The sequence below is a fragment of the Misgurnus anguillicaudatus genome, chromosome 9 (genome assembly GCF_027580225.2).
Source record: "Misgurnus anguillicaudatus chromosome 9, ASM2758022v2, whole genome shotgun sequence".
Lineage (NCBI taxonomy): Eukaryota > Metazoa > Chordata > Actinopteri > Cypriniformes > Cobitidae > Misgurnus > Misgurnus anguillicaudatus.
Genome location: NC_073345.2, coordinates 12,371,627 through 12,396,061, shown reverse-complemented (window position 1 = coordinate 12,396,061; position 24,435 = coordinate 12,371,627). Strand labels below are relative to the sequence as shown.

General features: G+C 34.8%; 3 protein-coding genes across 4 annotated transcripts; 2 read left to right on the top strand and 1 right to left on the bottom strand.

Moving 5' to 3' along the window:
- Window positions 1-381: 381 nt before the first annotated feature.
- Window positions 382-5,725, top strand: LOC129423059 (uncharacterized). 2 transcript variants are annotated; one of them, XM_055179176.2, is made up of 7 exons: window positions 382-559; window positions 992-1,053; window positions 1,177-1,271; window positions 3,101-3,211; window positions 3,492-3,718; window positions 3,862-3,925; window positions 4,885-5,725. In XM_055179176.2, the coding sequence occupies exons 2-7, from the start codon at window positions 1,023-1,025 to the stop codon at window positions 4,921-4,923; spliced, it is 567 nt and encodes a 188-aa protein (XP_055035151.2). In that variant the 5' UTR covers window positions 382-559; window positions 992-1,022; the 3' UTR covers window positions 4,924-5,725. The 2 variants fall into 2 exon arrangements, with proteins under 2 accessions (XP_055035151.2, XP_055035152.2); XM_055179177.2 differs by lacking the exon at window positions 382-559 and having other exon boundaries at window positions 1,012-1,053; window positions 1,177-1,275.
- Window positions 5,726-6,144: 419 nt separating this feature from the next.
- lipia (lipase, member Ia) lies at window positions 6,145-19,712 on the bottom strand. The gene is made up of 11 exons (XM_055179173.2): window positions 19,532-19,712; window positions 18,876-18,939; window positions 13,166-13,536; window positions 9,321-9,429; window positions 9,129-9,230; window positions 8,395-8,484; window positions 8,067-8,234; window positions 7,873-7,962; window positions 7,021-7,129; window positions 6,747-6,920; window positions 6,145-6,446 (listed from the first exon to the last, which is right to left on the bottom strand). The coding sequence occupies exons 1-11, from the start codon at window positions 19,532-19,534 to the stop codon at window positions 6,362-6,364; spliced, it is 1,365 nt and encodes a 454-aa protein (XP_055035148.2). The 5' UTR covers window positions 19,535-19,712; the 3' UTR covers window positions 6,145-6,361.
- Window positions 19,713-20,380: 668 nt separating this feature from the next.
- rbm11 (RNA binding motif protein 11) lies at window positions 20,381-24,388 on the top strand. Its single transcript, XM_055179175.2, has 5 exons — window positions 20,381-20,595; window positions 22,416-22,572; window positions 22,664-22,727; window positions 23,749-23,842; window positions 24,022-24,388. Exons 1-5 carry the CDS (start codon window positions 20,512-20,514, stop codon window positions 24,265-24,267), a joined length of 645 nt encoding a protein of 214 aa, XP_055035150.2. The 5' UTR covers window positions 20,381-20,511; the 3' UTR covers window positions 24,268-24,388.
- The last annotated feature ends 47 nt before the right edge of the window (window positions 24,389-24,435 follow it).

Sequence of the window (24,435 nt, the reverse complement as noted above, 5' to 3'; positions counted from 1 at the left end):
ATTTATGGATTTACACAACATCTATATTTACTTAAAACATTAATATTTTTATTAAGTTTGTTTTACTTTCATATCAATGTTACGTGGTTATCCCTGCTGACATTAATGTACTACTACAGTGTGTTGTAATTGTCCATGTCTTGGTTTATGTCCAAGTCCAATCCTAGCCAGCTGTTTTTGACTTATTCAACATAACATATATTTAATAATATAATAAATATAAATATAAATATAATGTAATGTAATATATAATTTGTACCCTCTATGTACACATACATTTTTTTGAAAATTTGTGGGACATATCCAAGAGACAAATGTTTGGGGCATGTGCATGACTCTTGTCTGATTGGTGTTTTGGGGGGCTCCATAAAAGGAGTGAGCATTTAGATAAGCTCTTGAGAAGCAAAGATACAGCCCAGTGTCAATACAGAAGAGCTGAAGAAGACCATCAGTGTGAAAGAGAGAGTACATAATAAACCACCATTAAGTATTTTGGAGGAAATTCTGTGGAGGAAGTTTAAAGAGCTGTTTTGTTTTTATTGCACATACACAATCACAGGTGAGTTTACAGGATGAAACCTCTAACCTTAGTGTTTATGTTAGCCTTTAGATCTAACTATTTTAATAACATTCACATTTTTACATGCAACTGCATTATAAGCAAATTCTCTTTATTGCTTAAGATTGTTTGTATTTCTTGAGTTGGATCAGACCGGAGTGTGAGATATTCTGTCCCCGACTAAACTTAGTCCTGACAATAGTCTCTGTCATGGTGGTGTACAGTTTCAACACAGTGAGAGCAGTTGGTGGACATAGGAGCTATATATAAATACATGTAGTGACTAAAGTGCTGACAACAAGGTGACTGTGTGTAAGCTGTCTTAAAAATAGTTGGAATCAAGCACCAGTCGCTTCTTATTTCAATAAGCAAATGCCTTTATGACAGACAAGGCATGACATTTCTAAATATCTCTCTTTTTTATTTTCTTAGAGATCCATGAGTCCATTCTTTTCTTGTTGCCATGGGCAACTACAACTCTTCACTGATTTCTGGTAAAAACTCTTTTATCTGTGATCTAAGGTTTATTTACTGACCATTCCAATAGCAAAGAATTGCATTTAAAAGCTATAAAATGTACACACTGGATAATTCTTCCACATTCTGTATCTCATTAGAAGTTGAAGAATTCAAGTCCATCATTTCAACTTTGGAGAGCCAGCGTACTCTTATTGAGCAACACAGACTGGAGAGCACACAGACAATAAATCATGTCAGTAAGTAAAATCCTCCATAATAAAAGATTTAGGCTTAATCATTTTAAATTTCAGTCTTACAAAACATCAATATTTTATATTAAAAATGATTATATTAAAAGCAATTCTGTAAAGTTCTTTATTGTTTACATTGATACAAAGAATATATTTGTAATCCTGTATGTGAAATCCATGCTATATGTCTCATAATGTAATGATAAGATGAGAAGCATCAAAGTTTTATTTCACTCTTTAATTGTACATTAATTTGAATCTTTGACATGACCTTACGTACACAATATCAAGGTTATATTTTAAATATATAGTTAAATAATTTAAATTGATAGAGCAGATACTAAGATTACTGCAATTGTAGTATGTAATTGAATACCATGCTTGAATACCATGTTTAGGATTTAAAATGTAACATAACTGTCTATAACAATAAGCGGAGTTTTACATTTGTGCTTGGAGGGCACCTACCGGCAAACAAGGGTACTGCATAATGTGAGATCAGTGCGGCTTCATTGTTTTTTAAATGCTTTACATGGATTAAAGATTTTAACCATTTTAATAATCATACACAGCAAAATTTATTTTCAAAAAGTAATTTTCATATTTCTATTTCATTAATAGCCATTAATGGGGTGGCAGTTTATGTCTATGGGTATTTCTCAAATTAAGGGCCAAATTGGGTTGCTGCAATTTTGAAAATCAAAATTCCAAAATTGACTTATTGGTATACATCAAATTATCATTCCTTAAGTCATTATGAGCAACATTATGAGATTGGTTGAGAAATGTATGATTTTTTTCCAACTATCAGTGCTTTTAAAACATTTTGTGGTTTCACATGGAATCTAATTTATCTTGAACTTAGTCATTTACGTATCTTCTGATTCATCAATTTACCCTGGCTTGGAATATAAGCTTATTTAAGTGAATGCCATATATCAAAGCTTTTTAATAGTGATCATTTCGACTGTCCAACATTGTCAGAAATGTATAATTGTAGGATGCTTTTGTAATTTATACATAATTTATTGGCAAAAATATGTATGGTGCTGGGAATGACAGTGCTGGTAATGACATTTTTGTCAAAAAACTAGCCCTACTAGCTAAGATTATGACTAAGCAAGTGTAGCTTTCTACATGTAATGTACACCATTTAAACTATTAAAGTGATAAAAAAACATTTCAAAAACGTTTAAAAATACAGAAATACAACACATATGGTAATGACGCAGAATAAGTGTACATGCCCAACACAAAGAATAAAGAGTAGATTTACTTACTTTTCTGGACATCAAGCCATCAGTCCATGTTCTTCACAATGTCAAAGGTTACCATGGCTACCAAATAAACTTTTGATGAAAAACAGTGGGAAAGTCCCTTTATGCAGAGCGTGTTGGTACTGACAGCTAAACCTTGGGACAGGTAGAAATTAAGCAAAATAAAGTACAAAATGCATATATATGCTTAATCTGTGCATGTAGTTTATTATTTCAAGTAACATTTCATTCATATGCATATATTTTTTATTAATTTGTGATAAATAATGTTTGATATGGCATAAGATGTGAAAACACTCAAAACACAGATATTGTACCATAACACCAATAAAATTATTAGTAAGACCAGCCATAAAAAAGTCTAGGCTTATTTTTGTTTATACTAATTAATGGTGCTCAAATGTATTAGATTTGATTAGTTTTTAATAGAATTACACCCTGAGGACATAAATAGGCCCGAATTCTGGGAAATACCCCTATAACAACATGTCATTCTGAGAACCTAACACGTAACTCTAGAAATAAACAATCCTCAATTCAGTCTTTCCCTGCAGGCCATTGCTGAGGAACAAAAAGGACAGGAAATGAATGAAGTGAAGCAGGAACCAGACCTGCTGGCCCTCAAGTTTCTCTTTATTAACACAGACACACCTGATGACATCACAGTAAGTCAATAGCAATCTGATTCTGAGACAACAGACAATGACAACTCTAAATAGATCACTCGGTCAGATCCTTATGTGATTACCAACACACAGAATTCATATACATTTTGGCTGGTGTGGTCGTTGTGGATGAAAATTATTTATGGAAATGCAATCAAACATTTGTTAACCTCCTGATCCAGGTTTTTTCTAAACTGTTGGAGCTAAATTCTGTAGGACAGTGGCCCTCCACGATCACATCTGAATAAGTCTAATATGATTGTTGTCTTAAATGATTCAGGAACCTGTCCAGAATGGGAACCCTGCTCCAAAGCCAGTGGATGTATCTTCTTTATCTCCTGGCAGTGATATGGCTTCATCCCTGCCCGCTCTGCTCTCTGCTGCTCTCTCTGGATCATTACCAGCTAAATCCAGAGCAGCCCCGCAGGGCCCTGTCACAGTGGAGCAGATGAAAGTGCAGCTTCAAAAAATACAGGATGAACTGGACCTGCTTAAAGCTCAGCATAAGTAAGTGCAATATAAATGCACATATGAACTAAATTAAAAATTTCTTGATTTTTTGTAAATAATTGCTTATATGCTTATACTATGCATTATTTTTCGGAATGTGTTTCTCCTCTCTCTCTGTAAATGTACGGATGCTGATTCAGAAAAGAGATCAGACTGTTGATGAATGAACTGGATGAGGAGAAGAAGATGCGTTTGTCACTGCAAGTAAGGGAGATGTAAATTCTTTATATAGAAGTATCTATCACTGTTTCAAAACAATAATCTATCAGAATAGCACTATCAGAAAAAATGGTCCATATGGAGCGGTACACGTTCAAAAACGACACCTTTGTACTTAAAGAGTTAATATTAGTACAGAATGTATACATATCTGTACACTGAAAAAAATTATTCATTGAATTTAATCAATTTTTTTAAGGTGAGTGGTTGCAATCGGTTTATTTAAGCTACATTTAAAGAAAAAAGATTAGTAAAGTAAAATAAAATATAAAACTTTTGTTTGAATGTAGCTTAAATAAATTGATTGCAACCACTTACCTTAAAAAAATTGATTGAATCCAATGAATCATTTTTTTCAGTATACTTAAATGGCACATATAAGGACCTTTTTTAAAGAGTACCGCCCCAGGAAGAGACCCATTTTGGCCATGTTTTTCTGAAAGTGTGGCTGCCTCCACAAAGTATTTAGACACTTACTCCACACTTAATGTATATGTAGTATAATATTGCATTAGATTGGGATCTCAAGGACCCTTTAAGATAATACAGTAAAATACTGAGTGTTGCATTTAAAGCCTAACCAATCAAATCCGACCATTGTAAGTGTATGTGTAAAGCTATTTATTTATAAAACCATTAAATTCATGTAGTTACAGTTCCAAAGTTTTGAAAGCTTTTTTGAAGTAAACAGTATATGTATTGTTCAATAACTTAAAACCTGCTTTTGCTAAGTAAAAAAAATTAATACAAATTTGTAATATTTATAAATTAATACAGGTTAAAGGGTGGCATAAATGTCCAGATGCTTTTTGGGGCCACTGACTGTAAAAATATAAAAAAGCTTCAGAATAGGACTGTTTTTAAGAAAGAAAAATTATACCTTAAAGTTTGGTGATACTTAAATAGCGTATGTCTTTACTAAATCTTTGCTCTTTTCACCTCAGATTGATGTAGAACGCATTAAGAAACACTTGTCCAAGTGACCCAACAATTTCAAAGCAAAGTGTACAGATATGCTACTGCATAGGCGGAGTTTCAAGTTTGTGATTGGGGGCACCTACCGACAAACTAGGGTACTGCAATACTTAGCTAAAGTGCTGGTTCATGGTTTTTAAATATGTTTTAAATTAATTTAAACTATTTTAGCCTTAAGTTACACAGTCTACATATTAAAATATAAAGATAAGACAAATAAAATATGAATTCGCATATGTTTTTATTTCATTAATAGCTCAGACAAAATCAAACTCCGGCTATGTGCTACTGAGACTCTGAAATGATGGCAAATGGAAATGTGCAAATAGAATATATGAAGATTTTGTAAAACACGTTATGTTAATGCCTTACATTGCATTTTATTTATATGCTTTTTGATGTTTTTGACAATGGACAATGACACGCAGACATTAGGCTTGTTCGACTTCATGCGGCGCCGCTAGAACTGACAGGCGGGTGACGTCAAAGTGCCGCGAGAGCCAGACGAAATTACACTTTGTGTGATTTCTCGAATCGTTCTCGCGGTACTTCGACGTCATCCGGCTGTCGTTTGTTGTAGCGCCGCATAAAGTCGAACAAACCTAATAATAACCTGAAGCTGATCAAATTCATGCATTTTCTTTATGCTTGAACTACTTATTTTAAACTCTAAGTTTCATTTATTCTGTGTTTTATGTCTAATTTGTTATAATGGAAATTTAACGTAATATCTATTTTTAATTTATGGTGTGGATAAGGAAAAATGTATAACATATGAAGCAATACAATTAAATATATTACACAATTTTGTTCATCTTTGTTTGACATTGATTATAAATCTATTTTACTCTGTGTTTTATTACGTTTAAATTTACACATCATATGATAAGGCCTGTGTAAAGTCATTTCAGATAATTGTTTCTAAACACACTATAAATGTTAAAAATAAAACGAAGAATGTTACAAAGAATCTCGAGAATCCATTCGGGTTGTATTTGGAAGTTGAGAGAGCCAGAAGCTTTTGTGGGCGTGGTTTCAGCGCCACAGCAGACACTTTTTTTCACAGCAGACTAATTTCTTTTATTTCTTTTAATCGTTCAAATTTGGCAGGGCGGTGTTACAAACTGAGAACTCATTTATTATCAGCCTTTACACTTACTTTTATAGCCTATGTGAATCCATAAATATTATTAATATAAAGTTCATATCACACAGTAAACAGAAAAATGTATATTTACAAAAATATTTATTTGCATTACATAAAAAAGCATCTCTTCTGTATTTTCATTAACAAAATAAAACACAAAACATGAATACAAAGTATAAATCTGAAGACATGACCCTAAGAAAATGAACACTTTTAAGTTAAAAACTATAAAAGTATCAAAAAAACACGTGTGTCATGCGAATACATGGTCTTCACACATCTACACTGTTGTATGTGGATCAGAAGTTTGAGTCTTCACAAGGAATCGGTCTGAAAGTCACATCTTTATTCTCTTCCAGAAGAAGATCGTAGCGACACAGAGGCCTGTGCAAAAGCAAAGCAACCATTTTAATATCTGTTCTGTTAGATGAATGAAACCATAAAGCCAACTTTCTCATGCCAGGAGTCGGAGAGCGGGGTATAAAAGGTGCATTAAATGATTTCATACAAAGCTGTGATATTCTGCAAAACAGGTGCAAACAGTACCCGAGATAAAAATGAGTACTATAACGATTCCTAAAAATCAAATTAAATTAAAATCTTAGATCCACAGCAATAACTTAATTTAAATTAACTTTAACATGCATCACACTGTAGGCCGTCCTAAATAAAGGAAAAACTGACCTAAGCTTGCTCTGTAGAGGAGTGAGACGTATGCGAAGTATCCGAAGTTTGTTTTTTGGACAGAGTGCTTTCGCTGTACGATACTTCACAGTGATCTGTTTAACAGACTGGATCTCTCGATCAAACTGAGCATGAAGACTGGTCTCCACAAATGTTTCAAACATAAAGGCCTTACTAGAATAGAGATGACAAACATTTGCATTGTTTAACAATTATCGTCATCGGTATAAATAATGTCAGATATGAGAGTGGAAGAGAGATCTCACAGACTTACTGCTTGAGTTCAACTTGTGATTCTTCATTTCCATCTTGTAATTTAATTGTTAAATAACCCCAATGTGTTTTCTGGTTCCATATCACAATATCAACCTTGTAACCGAACCCTGTTGGAGTCAAAGATTAAATGAGATACAGTTTCATAAAACATACTCGAGCTCTCAAAATCTAGATTATGTCTTGTATAAAAAAAGTAAAAGCTTTTTATAACTACTTTTAACAAATAAGGAACACACAAGTCTACAATTATTATTAATGCATTTTATGAACATTTGTACTTTAATTTTTTTTATCACTAGTAATTTGTTAAAAGGGACATGTCATGAAAGTCTAAATTTTTTCCATGTTTAAGTCCTATAATTAGGTCACCAGTGCTTCTAGAAAATGTGAAAAAGATCAACCCAGTAACTTGTGCTAAGCATGTGAAAAAAATAGGTCATTGAAATTTTGCTCTCCTTGTGATGTCATAAGGGGATAATACCAACCCTTAATCTAACCACGGCACACCCAAAACCAGCATATTTTTGCCCACACCTATAGTGGCAATTTTATCATGCTATAATAATGATCTATATGATATTTTGAGTAAGAACTTCACATACATACACCAAAGATTTATTTGACTTATTAAAAAAGTCTTGTGAAATGTCTCCTTTAAATTCATTTTTTTTCATGTCATGTTCTTTACACAGGAATTAATCACAAAAGGCTTTAAAAAGTAACAAAAATTGTAATGGTTTTCAAAAAAAAGGAGCAAAAATGTAAGTAAACAGATAAATTAAATTGTTATACTGTACATATTCTTGGAGTAATGCTTAGTAATGCTAAATGTAATCGAAGAGATACTCACTGCAATACGGAGAGGCGGCATTTGTTTGGAAATATGTCCGTGTTTGGTTATACTTCACCAGGAACTCTTTCCAGTTGATAGAATCAAAACCTGGACAATAATAAAATATTAAAGTTTCAGAGATGAAAATGAATCAAATTATACACATGCAAATTGATTGCATGAATACATGTAGTAAGAAAGTTGAAGCTCACCAAAAACAGGGCATTCGTCAAAGCCAAACTTCCTACAATCCATGCACTTCCCATCCAGGAAGTCTGTGTAGGAGTCACAAGGGTAGGCAATGATGGGACAGGAACCATTTATAGAGCTCATATAAAGAAACACTGACCTTTGGTGGTCACACTTGAAATATCCTGATCCTATAAAACAATTGGATAGGAAATAGTATATTATTCTATGCAGTGATGCAGTTTTATTTTTACAACATTACCTACAAAGGCCATGTTTCTTAATCTAAATGGACATTTAATGCACAGTATGTGGGTCATACTGTTCAATACTATAATGCTATAAGCGGACCTGAAAAGATGGTTTTGGGACATCCTGGCTGATCCGCTCCACCATTTGCATAGTAATCAATGTGACCCAGCAGATTCCTGTAACCTAATGCTGCAAGATGGTAAAGACAATAAATTATTATTATGATTGACCCTTAAAAAAAATGCATGCACATTTTCTTTAAAGTCATTCTCAGAATATGAGGACAAACATTTCCTTGCAATAGTTATTTATATTTAGGGTGCCAGTTTCCCCGGACACGTCCCGAACATGTTTCCGGGTTCGTTCTCCGGAAGTCGCGTTGCTCGACCGCATACGTCATCCAGGTTCTCACATTTCAGTTAAAATACATTAGAAAATTAAGATTTATTTCTTTTAAGACATACAATCATTGTAGTTTCATTCTTACCTTGAAATGTAACGGTTGCTTTGCTGAAATTAAACCCGAAATATTAAACCTTGATGACGTATGCGGTCGACCAACACGACTTCGGGAGAACGAACCCGAAAACATGTTCGGGACGTGTCCGGCGGAACTGGCACGAATGGCCACCCTATTTATATTATATTGCATTTCTGTCAAGAGATCCTTCTTAAAGTTACACAGTGCACCTTTAATTCAAAGCATGAACATTTTGTAGATCAAAAAGTCAACATCTTTTGAGAATGACAGTATTGTCATATTCAGTCCTCTGCTGTTTTTGCATGAATGATGCATAAAGAACCAAATAAAAGAACATGTGACAGACACATACCATCCATATCTGTGTGTAGAGCCTCCACAAACTTGGCATCAGATGGGTCGAGACGATCACTGATTGGCTTATGATTAAACTGTGGCCCTGCTGGATCCAATGCTGATAACATGCACATGTTTTTAGTTTACAGTCTCATAACCAATTACTGAACTGATGACAGACTGGTTTAAAAAAGCAGACATATCCCACCTGTTATCCTGCCAATTTCACCATTAAAATTGGCCCCAATAAAACCTGAAATATGGGCTCCCAGACTAACACCAATCAGGTGTATGGAACTGAGGACGGTCCCGTTTCCCTGCAATGACACACACATACACTATTGTTCAAAAGTCTTAGGCCACAACCACCAGCTTTGTTGTTTTAGTAAAGTTTTAATGTCCATCCATAGTTATTATTTACTATTTTTATTGAGATACAAATAGAAGATACTGCAATTATAAAAAAACAAAATGCTCAGAACTAAAATGTCTTCTTCAAGCATCAGTCAGTATTTAGTGTGACGTCTCTTGGCACGTGCACATCTTGAGCTTGTTTAAGGTGACTAAAGTCATTTGATTAGAATTATATATTTAATACTACATATAAATGTCCTGTATTTTCTGGTTGTATTTTAATAAAAAGACTGAGAAATATTTATATTATGATCACTATACCATTGCAAAAACAACAAATCTAATGGTGGCATAAAATTTACATTTTACACCAAGTTATGAATCAGAAAAATAATTTACAGCAAGATCATTAAAGATAGGTGGAAACGAATAATGCAAATAACTCCCTTTGCTTCTTTTCATGGTCTTAGATATTATTAGGTTGTCACCCCTCCACATATTATTATTATTACTATGTCAACATAATAAATAGGCTCTGCAATAAAACACTTTGAGATTGAACCTTGTGTTTTTTTCCTATGCAAGTCTTCACGTGGGTAAGTTAATTATAAACAAATGATTATAAAATGTCTGCACACTTTAACTGTTAACAGACAAACTGCACTTGGTTATTGCAAATTTCTACAGATACCCTAAAGGGGTCATACTGTATATTTTTCCCATGATGTCTACCTAAGATTAATACGTTTTTGCTTCACAGCAGTTTTCCACTTTCTTGATCCATAGATTAAAACACCCCTCTGCATGTGAATGAGCTTTTGTCTATAGCCCAAGATAGTTGATGTAACAAGAATGACCACTGCTATTCCTATAAATAGGGGACAATGACTGCGTCCAAACACCCACACTTGCGGTCTTGGCCACTCGAAAGCGCGTGCATGCGATAGGAAAGGTAAGAAGTGGGCAAGACTGTCCCATGTCTTAAAATTGGCAAATCCCTTAACCCACACTACCGCTTCGGAGTGTTATTCAAGGCTAAACGTATCCCATCATGCATCATGTTCTGGTTGTAAATTGTGAGACTTTTGCCCAAACCTTGCGATATGTCACGGAAACTTTTAATTGCAAGTTAATAAATAGATATAACATATTTTGGTAGTAAAACGAAAAATATTGCACATTTCTTTGGTGCAAACATTGTTATGTATTTTGTAAAACATCTGCAACTGCTTTTATCACATAATTAGAAACAACATTAATTGTGTCATTCTTCAGGGACTACTTAATAAACAATGAACTTTAATAAAGCTACATTCACAAAATGAAGAGTTTTTTTACAGATGCATCTTCTTATTTGAAGAAAATTTAAAAATATATAAAAACAAATAAGTGCAAATTGCTGCCACTACCTGGGTTGACATGTTTACACTTGCTAAGTATGTTCAGTTTTATGAGAAAAACATTCCAGGATTTTTCTCCATTTAGTGGACCTTAACAGTTTTACAGTTTCAATGCAGTTTAAAAGTGCAATTTTAATGCAGCTTCAAAGGGCTTTAAAGGATTTTTCTATTTTCTTAAAAAAAATCTAAATAATTTACTCACCACCATGTCATCCAAAATATTGATGTCTTTCTTTGTTCAGTCGAGAAGAAATTATGTTTTTTTAGGGAAAACATTCCAGGATTTTTCTCATTTTAATGGACTGTAATAGACACCAACAATTAACACTTAACTCAACACTTAATTTTTTTTAAACAGAGTTTTAAAAGACTCTAAATGATCCCAAACGAGGCATAAGGGTTTTATCTATAGCGAAACAATTGTCATTTTTGACAAGAAAAATAAAAAATATGCACTTTTAAACCACAACTTCTAGTCTATCTCTGGTCATATGATGCGCTAGCACGATGACGATTGTGGTTTAAGTGCTTTTTTTGTCAAAAATGACAATCGTTTTGCTAGATAAGACCCTTATTCCTCGTTTGGGATCGTTTAGAGACTTTTACAACTTTGTTGAAAAAAAAAACTGTTAAGTGTTAAGTGTTGGGGTCCATTAAAGTCAATTAAAATGAGAAAAATCCTGGAATGTTTTCCTCAAAAAAAAAAAAAAACAATTTCTTATCAACTGAACAAAGAAAGACTTCAACATTTTGGATAACATGGTGGTGAGTAAATTATCTGGATTTTTTTTAAGAAAATGGACAAATCCTTTAAACGATCCCAAACGAGGCACAAGGGTCTTATCTAGTGAAACGATTGTCATTTCCCCCCCACAAAGTACTTTTTAACCACAACTTCTGGTCTTGCATTAGACATGTGACGCGCAAGTGCGTATTACGTAATTGCGTCGAAAGATCATGCACAACGTATACGAAACTACCGCTCCAGTGTTAACAAATCCGGAGATAGAGGACCATTCCGATGTTGTTGTATGTGAAATGATACTAATTAATGTCTTTGTGTCAGTATATTGTTTAAAATGGTCTGCAAGTGTGCATTTCATGTATGTAACACGTGACCTTTCATTGAGATTACGTAAGGCCGCGCTGGCACGACACACGGCTAAAGTAATAATTTTAAGACGGGCTGCACGATCTCTGAAAGCCAATGTTGACATCTGAAATCGGTTAGTAGACACACCCCTTACTGCTGATTGGCTACAAGTGTGTTTTGGTACTCGACCCGACTCCCTTTTCCAAAACATTTTATTTTAAAAATCATGCAGCCCACCTTTAAGGCCAAAGTATAGTTCACTTTTCACAAGTACGCAAGGGTTCGCATACAGTGCATGTAACAATTTTGGTCATCAGAAGAGTGCACACGTGCTCTTACAGGAGAATGTAGTATGTAGCCCAGAAGTTGCACTGCATTTTGTCACAATGCGTATGCGTCGAATGTCTGTGTACACGTATGAGTCAAATAAACTATACTTTGCAAGGCTGTGTGTTCGACCGTGCGCATACATTCGTGTACACTTAAAAAAAGCGACTATACTCGGGGCTTAACACCGTAAAAAGTGGATCTACTTAAAAAAATTTTTTACGTCATGTTTCTACAGTAGCCCTAAATAGACAAACTGTTCAATAGAGCGCGTTTCATCCCTACACTGTCTCAGATGGCGCCATGTTTGTCCTGTGGCGGCTACCATATGTTTTGAAATTGAGGGGTGAGCTGTTGGTTGCAATTCGCAATCTCACCACTAGGTGCCACTGAAATGTACACACATCACCTTAAAAAATGAAGTTTTATGAACCTATTTTCACACTTTCAATTTTCTCATTTTAGCTTAAAGGAGTAGTCCACCCTAAAATTGGGGTCTATTGATTGTTAATAGTAGGAAAACAATTACTATGGTCAAGTCAATGGGGGCCATTTTTGGGTGAACTACTCCTTTAAAGTGAGAAAATGTGGTGTTTCCAATAAAAGTATTTTTTTTAAGTTTATCCAACTTTCACTTTTTACAGTGTAGTGACAACAACTGTAGGGACAGATATGTATACATTTGTTACTAGTATGTATCTTTGAGATACTAATATAAACTCTTTAGGTGAAACCATCCCAGTGACAGCTAGGGACCATTTTTTTCTGACACTGTAGAGACAAGCATCCCATGATGGTGACCAGCTCATTCTGAACATACTATAATGATCCCAATCCAAAAAAATACAAAATCCCACCAAAACAAAATCATAGCATTACCTTCATTTTATTGATGAGGTCTGTAAGCTGCTTTGCCACCACACGTGTGTTTCTCACCACTCTCAGATAGTTGACGTTGGTTGCACCGCGGTTCCAATCCACCACGATGGCGTTCACATCACTGCGCATCAGAATAAACTCCACAAACTTGTACAGCCAGACCGGGGGCGAGCCGGTGGGCCGGTACCCGTGTATGAGGAAGGTGGTGGGGCGGATGGGGTCAAAGTGAGGATTGTTGAAAGGGTTTTCGTGAGAGAGCAGCTGACCGCAGGTGACATTGGCCCGCGTGTAAAGCAGCAATCGGACATCCACAGCCGTTCCGGCAATGGAGTCTTTAAGATCAAGGTCTGTCATCTGCAAACATTCCTCAGCTGTAAGAAAAAAGGTAAGCTATTTCATGCATTCTGACTTATTAACACTGTTAAAGAGTTGGATTGCTCATGCTAAACATAGGCAAAGTGTCAAAAAAGCAGTTGGACGTATGACATGAAGTATTTCTTTGCCTTAATATGCACTTTACCAGGGGTTCGTACAAGTTTCGGAAATTTTCGTAAATGAAAGATTCATACGTAACAATCTTGCTTTATTTATCTTATGGGCAGTTTCAGAGCAGGAAGTACAGTGGAAGTCCTTATATGGGCACTTCACCCATAATAGCGTACACACACACCAACCAAGAGCTAACACGAAATCAGCGTTACCAGAGAAGTGTGTTGTTGTTTGTGAGAGAAATTCAAGCTTGTTCAGCTTCCCAAAGAACCCAACATTATGGAAACAAGGCGGAGGTTTTGTTTATTTATGTGTTTGTTTATGCGTGTGGGTTTGTTTAATGCTGGATTTCATTAAAATGGGGTGGTGACTTGAACACTGGGAAGTTGTCCACAGATAGTGGGATAATGTTTTGTGTGTTGCTTGTTCGGGACTCGATCCAGCCGCGGTACGCCTCCAGGTACAGCTAATCTGTCTTTTATAAATCTGATCAAATTAAAGACTCTTCAGACTCTTCACTACAAGGAGGTTAACAGAAGATTAGCAGAAACACTGTGGGCTCTATTTTACACCCGGCGCAATGCGCGACACAAGTGTATTTTGCTAGTTTCCACCCTGCGCAATTATCATTTTCACGTTTAACGCTTAAATTCTTTCAATTCTTTATCTTTTGTTTGTTACAAATAAAGTATTTTTGGAGTACAAACCTTTTCTTACAAACTTGTAAATTATTTTTTGATGATATTGGATAGCCATACATTTAAAGCAATTACAAGTCTGCTTTTTTACTTCTATGACTAAAAGAAAACGGGTTTTAAAGGTTTTAATAAAAAAAAAAACAATTTCAATACAAGTGAAAAACAACACAATTATTTAACATTAATCTTAAACTGGGGATCTTCTTCCTCTGCTTAGTTTTTCAGTTTAGAAAGTCCGTCATCTAAATAGGGATTAGACATAGCGCCAGCGCAACTGGCTTTTAAAGGTGATGAGAGCTGAGACTCTCATTGGTTTATTGCACGTTACGCCCAAAATACTCCCATTACTCATTAAAAAATAAGACCAACCCTTTTCTACCATGCGCTCGGTGCACAAACCATTTTCCCGTCGTTAAATTAGGAAAAGTGGATTCGGACACGCCCATTTAGACGTTGCGCTGTGCGCTTTAGACAATACGTTTAGATCGTTAAAATAGGGCCCTGTGTGTTATGTGACCTTTAAAAATGTTTTAAGGCTGGTTTCTAGCTAGTCCTTGAGTAAAATGTATTGTTTTATAAAATGTATAGGTTCTTAACAGCAATGCCATGGAAAGCTACTTAAAATCTTCGACTGAATGCTTCTACACCGCATTCCAAATTATTATGCACATGCCATTTTTGTTTATTTTTTCAATACAGTCAGTTTACAAATTTTATTTTACCCTCAGCAGTTACATGACAGTGTGGATGTTATTCTATTTAAATGAAAGATATCTTAAAGGTGACATAGAATGATTGAACAGAGTATTTATCCTTGTTCTGTGATGTGACATGTAGACAAAAATCTTTTTGTTTGGGTCTGTAATGCCTTAGAAGCTTCCTAAAAACCTCTCTCAGATAGCTCTATTAGGGTGGGGGATTTTAAACAAGTGGTTTTGCACCTATTTGGCTCCCCCTACTGGCTTAAGTTGCAATCTCATTACTGATTTGCTGACTTTGCTGCCACTCAAAAAATGTAGCCAATTATTTTAAAGTGGAGGGGCAGTTAGATGCCTGTGATGTCATAAGCATCAGTTTTTTAGATTGGGCCGTTTTCTGGCTGACATTTCTAAAAGAGGAATTTCTATGAGACTGAGATGTTTAGCATGTGTAACACTTTTTGTATGTTTGTGAATGCGGGTAAACTACCATTATTCAACAAAGACAAGGTAAAAATGGTTTTTCATTCTCTGTCCCCTTTAATACTTTGAAAAATATGGTTTCAAATTATTATGCCGAATGCACTTTAACCAAATTTATAATGATATAATGGATTATAATCAGGTATCTGTCAAATGTGCATCTGTCAAATGTGTAACGTATTTACACAAGTTACAATATATGAGCATATATTTGAGATGACTTTAACTCTCCCATTCATTAAACTTGTAAGTGCAAGTATAGGTTTTGTCTTTATTTCACTTGAAGACGCTAGTATTGCATAAGTTTGATGTTTCAAATTATAGTGCTGCCTATTTCACAGATCTTTCATATAATGATGCACCACAGTCTCTTAATAGGACTAAAGAGAATCAGAGGATGATGGAGGTCACACCTTGATTTCTTTCTTATTTTATGCCCATATGAATTAAAATAGTAACTTCCCAATATTCCAGTCTAAATCATTACTCTGGCACCTCTCCCTATGTTACGATCTTATTTGAATATAGTGGCTATTCACCAACAATCCAGAATGACATTTATCTATACTATTCAGTGTATTATGGCATGTCAATGAATAAAACTGTGTGAAAATAGTCTTCTTGTATTCTGAGCTCACAGCAAATGCTTTATTTTTGCAAGTTTTGGTTTGGTGGAGGGGTAAAAATACAGCTTTATGCACTAAAGGATCCAGAGGGATTCTTGTGATTCCAGAGACACCAGCAGGTTTAAATACATGTTTGCTTTTTAACTGTGGCTTTTTATTGCTGCCTTTTCCTAATATTTACCTAAAAATATTTTTATATAGTCAAATCTTTCTGTACTATGAATCACTCATGAATCTTATAATAGTTCAATGATTTCTGTTTATGTCCAAATATAAATTGTTACAGGAAATCATTGCTTTTTTAAGATAATGCACACTTTTTATGTCTTTAGAAAGATATTTTTTCACACTCAAATTGCTTAATAATTTGGAACAGCATATTTTGCATATTTTTCAAGGTATTACAGTTTTGCTGCGTTTCTCACATCACTATTTACATTTGCACAACAGTAAGTTCAACCTCCACAACATTTAGTCATTCGTGCACATCATAGTAGCAGTTTCTCAATCCTTCGAACAAATTGCAGATGCTTTTGGACATGCCTCAATAGCTTTTATACAATTCTCTGCTGTTTTATAACATTATAATTTGCTTATGGCATGTCAGTCAAAATTAACCATACTTGTGAATGCTGAATAGTCATTCCATATAAAGGAAACTGAACAATTTCTGAAATTATGTGGCCAGACAGAGAGGAATGTCTGGATGTTGTTGATGTTCAGTTTTAATATGTACTGCAATATTGTTTACAGTTGTGCACAGCTCTACCCAAAGGGAGTTTATGTTTGTTTTACAGTTTTTTACAGACGCTAGGACACATTTCTCAATACTTAGGTCACTTTTCAAAAACTCTTCACACAGTGAGCACAACAGAAGTCTACGTGGGCTAAACTGAGGATCAATTATCATTGCTTTGGCACAAAATGCATTCAATGACTACATCTCTCAAATTTCATGAATTCTTTTCTCACTCAGACACAACAACTGCCAAAACTCTTTATACATACAAGCCAATTTGCACATGCTTACATACTGTTTTCAAAACTGCTAAACTTACGTTCAAAACAATAACATAATACAAAACTGAATAAGACCGCAATTTGCTACATTTCAACAGTTATATTTAATGAAATATATTTTAAATCTTAAAATTAAATGCTATAAAAACAATTGGACAAGCCACAGCTGTCCAGAGCCGAGAAGATTAGAATTACTATCGTATCTATCTGTATCAGTGGATGGTGTGTATACAAATTCTTGCATTTTGGAATTATGCAGTGGAAAAAAATAAACTTCTTAAAATATTAACAAATTCTGCATCATGTCTGATTCATTCCAGTAACATATATTGCAGTGAATTATAAACAGAGATGTGTCCTTGTATAATGCTACATGTTGTTAGTGTTTTTTAGGTCATTGTTTTGTGGGTGATAAAGTGTGTTTGTCGTCTGTCAACCTTTGCTAGAGTTGATTTGAGACCTGAATAAAGTGTTTTGGTAGTTGAATGTGAAATGAACTGCTTTGTCAAGCTGAAAGTTTGTTAGAAGAACTGTGTGAAGAGTTTTGCAAAAGTGACCTAAGTATTGAGAAATGTGTCCTAGTGTCTGTAAAAAAACTGTAAATAAGGGTGTATTTACAATGCTGTGAACAAATTAGAATTGCATAGAGCATATACAGTAAAATGTGAAACATACATATTCAGTGTCTTGTACTCAGTTACCACACTAAATACAGTAATCTGTAACTTTACTGTATTTTTCAAATAGCTGTGCAAACAGTATATAGTGCTGTCTTGAGCATTTTCAGGTAGTGTCACCAAGATCGTACTTTTGCATTGAAAAACATTTATAGAGTTAACTGTCATAATGAAAACATGACAAAGCCATTTGACTATCTTGTTCATAAACAATGGTGTCCAGACTTTTCATCTTGATGACACCGACACATAAATACTTTTGAGGAATGACTTATCCATTTAGCAGGTTATTAACTAGGTTTTGTAGTTTGTACTATTTGTTTTGAGAACTGTTGTGCATATAAATAGTGATGTGAGAAATGCACCAAAGCAACTGAGAAAAACTGTAAGGTATCTTTTGACATTTTTATTTCATTTAAATATAACAACATCCACACTGTCGTATAACTGTTGAGGGTAAAATAAAATGTGAAACTTACTGACTGTATGTGAAAAATAAACAAAAATGGCATGTGCATAATAATGTGGAACGCTGTGCATGAGAAACCAAAAAGAGGTTTTCTTATCTTTTTATATTAAAAAAAACTGCTTGCACTAAAAATAACCTTTTGTGAAACAGAAAGGTTTTTCAGATGTCAAAGGTTCTTTATGAAACCATGAAAATACAACCCCCTCCTCCGGACATCCTTTTTGGCCACTACTGTACTTCTGTTACGGTTTAAAAGTTTGACTCAGTGTTATGGTTAACCACTGTGTGGGATAAATAGTGGACACAAAATCATTTGTCAGCCTTATGATATGAAGAATGTCACATGGTCAATGTGGTACTCACTTATGACATACTTAATGTGACATACTTAAACAAAAAATACTTCATGTTTCTTTAAAAGATTACATTTATAGATTTGGCAGACGCTTTTAATCCTTACAGTGACTTACAGTGCATTCATATCTAAAATACAGAAAAAAGATCAGAAAAGGCAACAAGACATTTTGATATACATAAGATTCAACATTACCTGTGTAAGTGTCAAACGCCACCAGCATCACATGTAAGAGCCCCAAAAACATCATCTTACGGACCTATAATAAGAAGCACAGAGAAAAAAGACAGAAAGTCTTCCTTCAAAAGCATTCCTCTTCATTTCTCTTTCCTTTATATATTTGCATCCATTATTGTTTTTCTTAGTCATCTAAAAAACAACTTTGACATTTTTAAGTCATAACGAAACCACAGGTCTTCAGATGACCCCAGCTCACACATTACCTTCAGTTTCTATATAACTCAGTATTGTGCAGTGTGGGTGTCATTGTCTGGTTATTTACATTTTGGGGACTACGGCATATTCAAACCTCCCAGCAGTAAAAGAGGACAAACTGGTTTTTCCCTTTTGCCACAGGGAGTGTATACAAATGTGCCTTCCGAACAAGCCGAACAATAACATGAAGCTTATTTATCTGAAATCTTCAAAACTGATCGTACAGTATTCACATAATCTAATAAAACAATAATGTAAACAGCCAGACAAACACAGTCATATCCTCCCAATGGCCATACATGCAACATTCCAACAGATAAAACGCATTTTATAGGTAATATATATGCATCAAACCGTAAAGATTTTGTTCCCAAAGCTCGAAAGGCTACTTTCCAGGAAAACAGGACACATCTTACCATGGTGGATCTGGCAGTGTGGTTTCAGCTGCTCAAACTTCATTTAAAGACACCAGGAAATAACATAGACTACTGAAGGACAACTCCTCCCTGACTTTATCAGGACAAGCTCCACCCATCAATCCGACATACTTTCACCTACAGGTGGCACATTCCTGAAACCGGATACAGACTTCAATACCTGTTGTGAAGAAAAGCAAGACAGTCAAGCAAGCAGATGAGCAATTCACAATAGGAGACCCACACACACTTTCTTAAACATGTGTGAAAAAAACAACACAATCAATGTTAGTTTAGGGACAACACAATAAATGTGTGAGATATAAATGTGAGAATACACACATCTCTGTTATTATTGGAACAACACAGTTTGTTTTAACACAAAATCAACACAAAATGTGTTTAAATGACACATGGTGTGTTAAATAGCATAACACAAAAAAATGCATGAAAGTACTTGAAATGAATCATATAAAATGCTTGTCTGTTTCTTTAAAGAAATATTTTATATATGAATAATATAAAATGCTTGTCTGTTTCTTTAAAGAAATATTTTATATATGTGTGTGTGTTTTGTCAGCTGCAATTTGTACAGTGGTAACTAAAGTGTCCTGCTACAATTACATTTATACAAATACCATGCTTTCAAATACATTTAGACATTTGACAGACAGCTTTAACCAAAATGACTTAAGAGTGCATTTAAGTTATAAATGTATCTGTGTGTTTGCGTCTTGGGAATCGAACACCTGACCTTACGTTGCTAACCGGTTGTGACCTACGCCAAGTGTGATCATTTAAGAGCTTCACTCTGGCGCCATCTGTTGGATCAGTGCGTCACTGCACTGTCGCAATTTGATATAAACTAATCACGACATACATGCTAAACCATCTTTTCAAAAAGAGGGATTGAAAAGCGAACATCAGCCAATAATAATAATAAAATTTAAACTAAAATCCTGTAAATCCGCGATGTAAAAATGAGCGAGGTGGAGAGGAGCATCTTTGTGGGAAACATACACAGCTGTGTGACGGAGGAAATCCTGTATGAGTTATTTCTGCAGGTGAGCTCAATCTCATCTCATCTCAGTCATCAAACTGTTCAAAGTCCTGCTGTCATCACTAATAACTAAATATTAGTGTTTTTTTCACTAAATATTATATATTTTGTTTTGAACATAGGCTATATATTGATGACATGTATGAAACAAATCAAATCAACCATAAAATCTAAATGAAGATTTTTGGCTTTTAGTATGAACATTTTAGCCTTGAAGATATTTATCAACTTGTGTGTTCCAAAACATGTAACAAATTCACTTTTAGTAGATATAAACATTCAAACCTGACAGCCTCTTACTTTGCCGGATTTATGATTTATGACGTCATTCTTCACTTCGACTCCACGCTCTTGTCAAAAGTCACTTAAATTGTTTTTATTCAATTTTTTATCTGTGAAAAATTTGTAATAAAAATCCTAGATTTTAAATTTTCTCTGTATTCCTTTTTTTCTTTTTTCCTTCACACCCTTACATCGATACTCTTTAATATTTTGAACAAAAAGATGTTTGGGTTCAAATGAAAATCAGCCCACTCACCCCCAAACCATCCTAAATGTGTGTGACTTTCTTCTTTCAGCCAACCACAGTCAGATGTATATATTAAATAGGCCTAATATCCATATATATTCATACAAATACAAATATTTATATAATAATACAAACAAATCCATACAGTTATTAAAATGTCTTATAAGATGAAGCGATACCCATATGGCCATAGTTTATAACGTTTGATCCATCGCTTTATCTCAGAAGACATTTAATAAATGTATGGATTAGTTTTTGATGGATTTTTTTTACTTTAAAAATGGGGCACCATCCAGTGCCATCATAAAGCTGAAAAGAGCCATGATATTATTTAATATAACTCTGACTGTGTTTGGCTGAAAGAAAGTCATATACATCTATGATGGCTTTAGGGTGAGTAAAATGAAGAATAATTTTCATTTTTGGATGAACTATAGAAATAATGTGTTAGAAATAATAATAAAGTCCACATAAAATCAAAACAGACCCTACAATCTCAGAATAAAGGGACAAAAGCTGTCACTGGGGCATTCCCCTTAACACAAAACAAAGCACACCTTGGTAACTGAAGAGTGCATATTGGTACCATATGTGATATCTGTACCTAAATGGTCCAAACTAAGGACCTTTTTGCCTGTCCTGGTGACAGCTTTTGTACCTTTTCCTGAAAATATTACTCTTTAGTGCACATTACAAGTTTTATGGTAAACAATTTATCCATGCAATTCAATTCAGTTCACAAAAATGGTCTTTCGAATATGTATTTTTTATTAAAGCTTAAAGGGACAATAAATAGGATTTACCCCCATCTATTGGTGAAATTATATTTTGCATTCAAACGAACAGTGCCCTCTAGCGCCTCGCCTTTCCAAATGCGTGTTGCAACTACGGTAGCCGTTATGTAATCACTGATCTCCTTGCTACTGGTTCACGTGTTCTGAATAAAAACGCGTTGTGGAAACGCGTTGGTATATGCTAGTGCTTTTTGTCCCTCTCTGCTATTATAGTTTATCAATACGACAGAACGATATGGATGCCTCTTTGGACTTACTCGTTCAATGTAAGTAAAGAGGAGAAAATCTAAGCTTACAAAGAAAAGTCAGATCACTGGCAGAGGTCATTTGACACCAACGAGGACATATTTGTGAATAAAAACATTGATTTTGATTAATAAAACACTTAAAATCCTACTTACTGTCCCTTAAGTCACTTTTGTGGAATAAATTAATCATTTCATTTGTTTTCAATTTTTCTGTGTTATTATAAAATGTTGAATATTTGATTTTCCCCATCAGGCTGGGCCAGTAGAAAAGGTGCACATATTCAGAAATGGACACCAGAAGCCCTATGCATTGGTTTACTACAAGCATGCTGAAGCGGTTCCCTATGCTGTTGAACTCCTGAATGGCATCTGGATTTATGGGCAGCCAATCAAGTTACAGTGTACATTTGGTGGGTAACTTATAACGATCAGCTTTAATTTGAAGGCAAACTTGTTATCTTGTTTCTTAACCACTGAATGTTTCTACTGTAATAATTATAGGTGGCAGTTATCAGGAACATGACATGAGATATGCAGGCATGAACAGTGGAGTGATAGCAAACAGGTGTGTCAGATTACAATAAATATTACACTGTCATGTCATAAGTCACATGACGCTTTTCTACATTTTTGCTGTTGCTATCCCCACTTTTTAAATTAAACTTTTAAGATAGCAACCTTCGGGTTAAAGGCACAATATGTAATATGCTAAACAACAGCAACGGCTGCAGCTTGATGATGCTGTCGTGAAAAAGTGTGGAATGATGGGAGTTGTAGTTTTCATTTTGACTGTTAATAAGAACTGATCTGATTGGACGCACAAATCATGTTTATGGATAACATATTGAAAGTTTTGAAACCATGCAGAAGAAGCGCTATATAAATGTAACGAATTATTATTATATTTTTAACAGTGTGGTAAGTGCTGTGCTAGATGTTAAAGGTCACGTTCATTCTGATCCAATTTTTTAAACCCTGCCAGGCGATATATTTTCTTTAACAGAATTCGCCTTTCAAAGCCTACAGGGAACGGCCGGTTTGGACTACAGTCAGTAGAACAGTTTTTTGACTAAACTCCGCCCACAGGAATACGTCAGTCGCCAGCTAAGCTAACGGCAAGCTAAGCTGCTATCGAATCACAACACACTAAACTAGGGTGACCATACGTGCCATTCTTCCCGGACGCGTCCTGGCCAGGATTTCGGTGCGTCTTTCGGAAGTCGTATTTATTGACCGCATACGCCATTCAGTTAAAAACATAAGACATACAATCGTAGTTTCATTCTTACATTTTCTGTAATAATAATAATAATAATCCTCTATGACGTATGCGGTCGACAAATACGACTTCCGGAAGACAAACCAGAAATCAAAAAAACTATAATTAAGTTAGATTTCAGATTTCAGCAAGATGTCAGATTTTAGTATATTGTCAAACTCAAATACCTCTGTAAATCTCTTGTGCATCAAAGAACTATGTCTTACCCTAATGTTTGTTTTGAAAGTTAATTATATTTCATCAAATGTTGTGTTATTTGTTGATTCAATATATTTTTTCTTATTTTCTCTGTATGATTTCTATAAAGCAAGTGCGCTGTCTTCATGGACAATATGGCTTTGAAAGTAAATAACAGTCCCGGTTTGGAGAACCATAATACAACACCCAGCTGGAGTGATACGGTAACCCATTTAAAAACTCATAACACAGGCTTTTCTGAACTTAACGTCTTAAAGTAAGGATAACAGAGTACTTTCTTTTGTGGGGTATTATTTGTTCTTGAGATCCCTTGCCTTGTCCAACAATATCTTCAAAGGTATTGCAAGATAAGTAACCAGTCTTTTCATTTTCTTTGTCTTAGCCACACTACAGACCCTATGATATGTGCCTTTCAGTTGTGCCACCATCTGTCTGGTACAGTCCTCCTTTCCAGCAGTGGATTGAGTCGGGCTACCCACCTTGGACATCGTACCAGAATGATCAGTCTCTGTTCTTTAGGTCATCCAGTCCCACAGCAGGTTGCGCAAACGCCAGTGTTGTGGGTAACAAACATGGCAAACACAGAAAAATGGCCAACTTTACTGTAAATGGCTCAGATTTATGTTAGATTTAAATCTATAGCCTGAACGTCACACTGATATTAAATACATTAAACACATTAAAAGCAATGCACAAATGCAAAAAATACTGTTATGTCTGTGCATCTCTAATAAATTACTCCAAATGCAGGCCACTGTCTCTTTAATTATTTAAAGAGATAGTTCACCCCTAAATG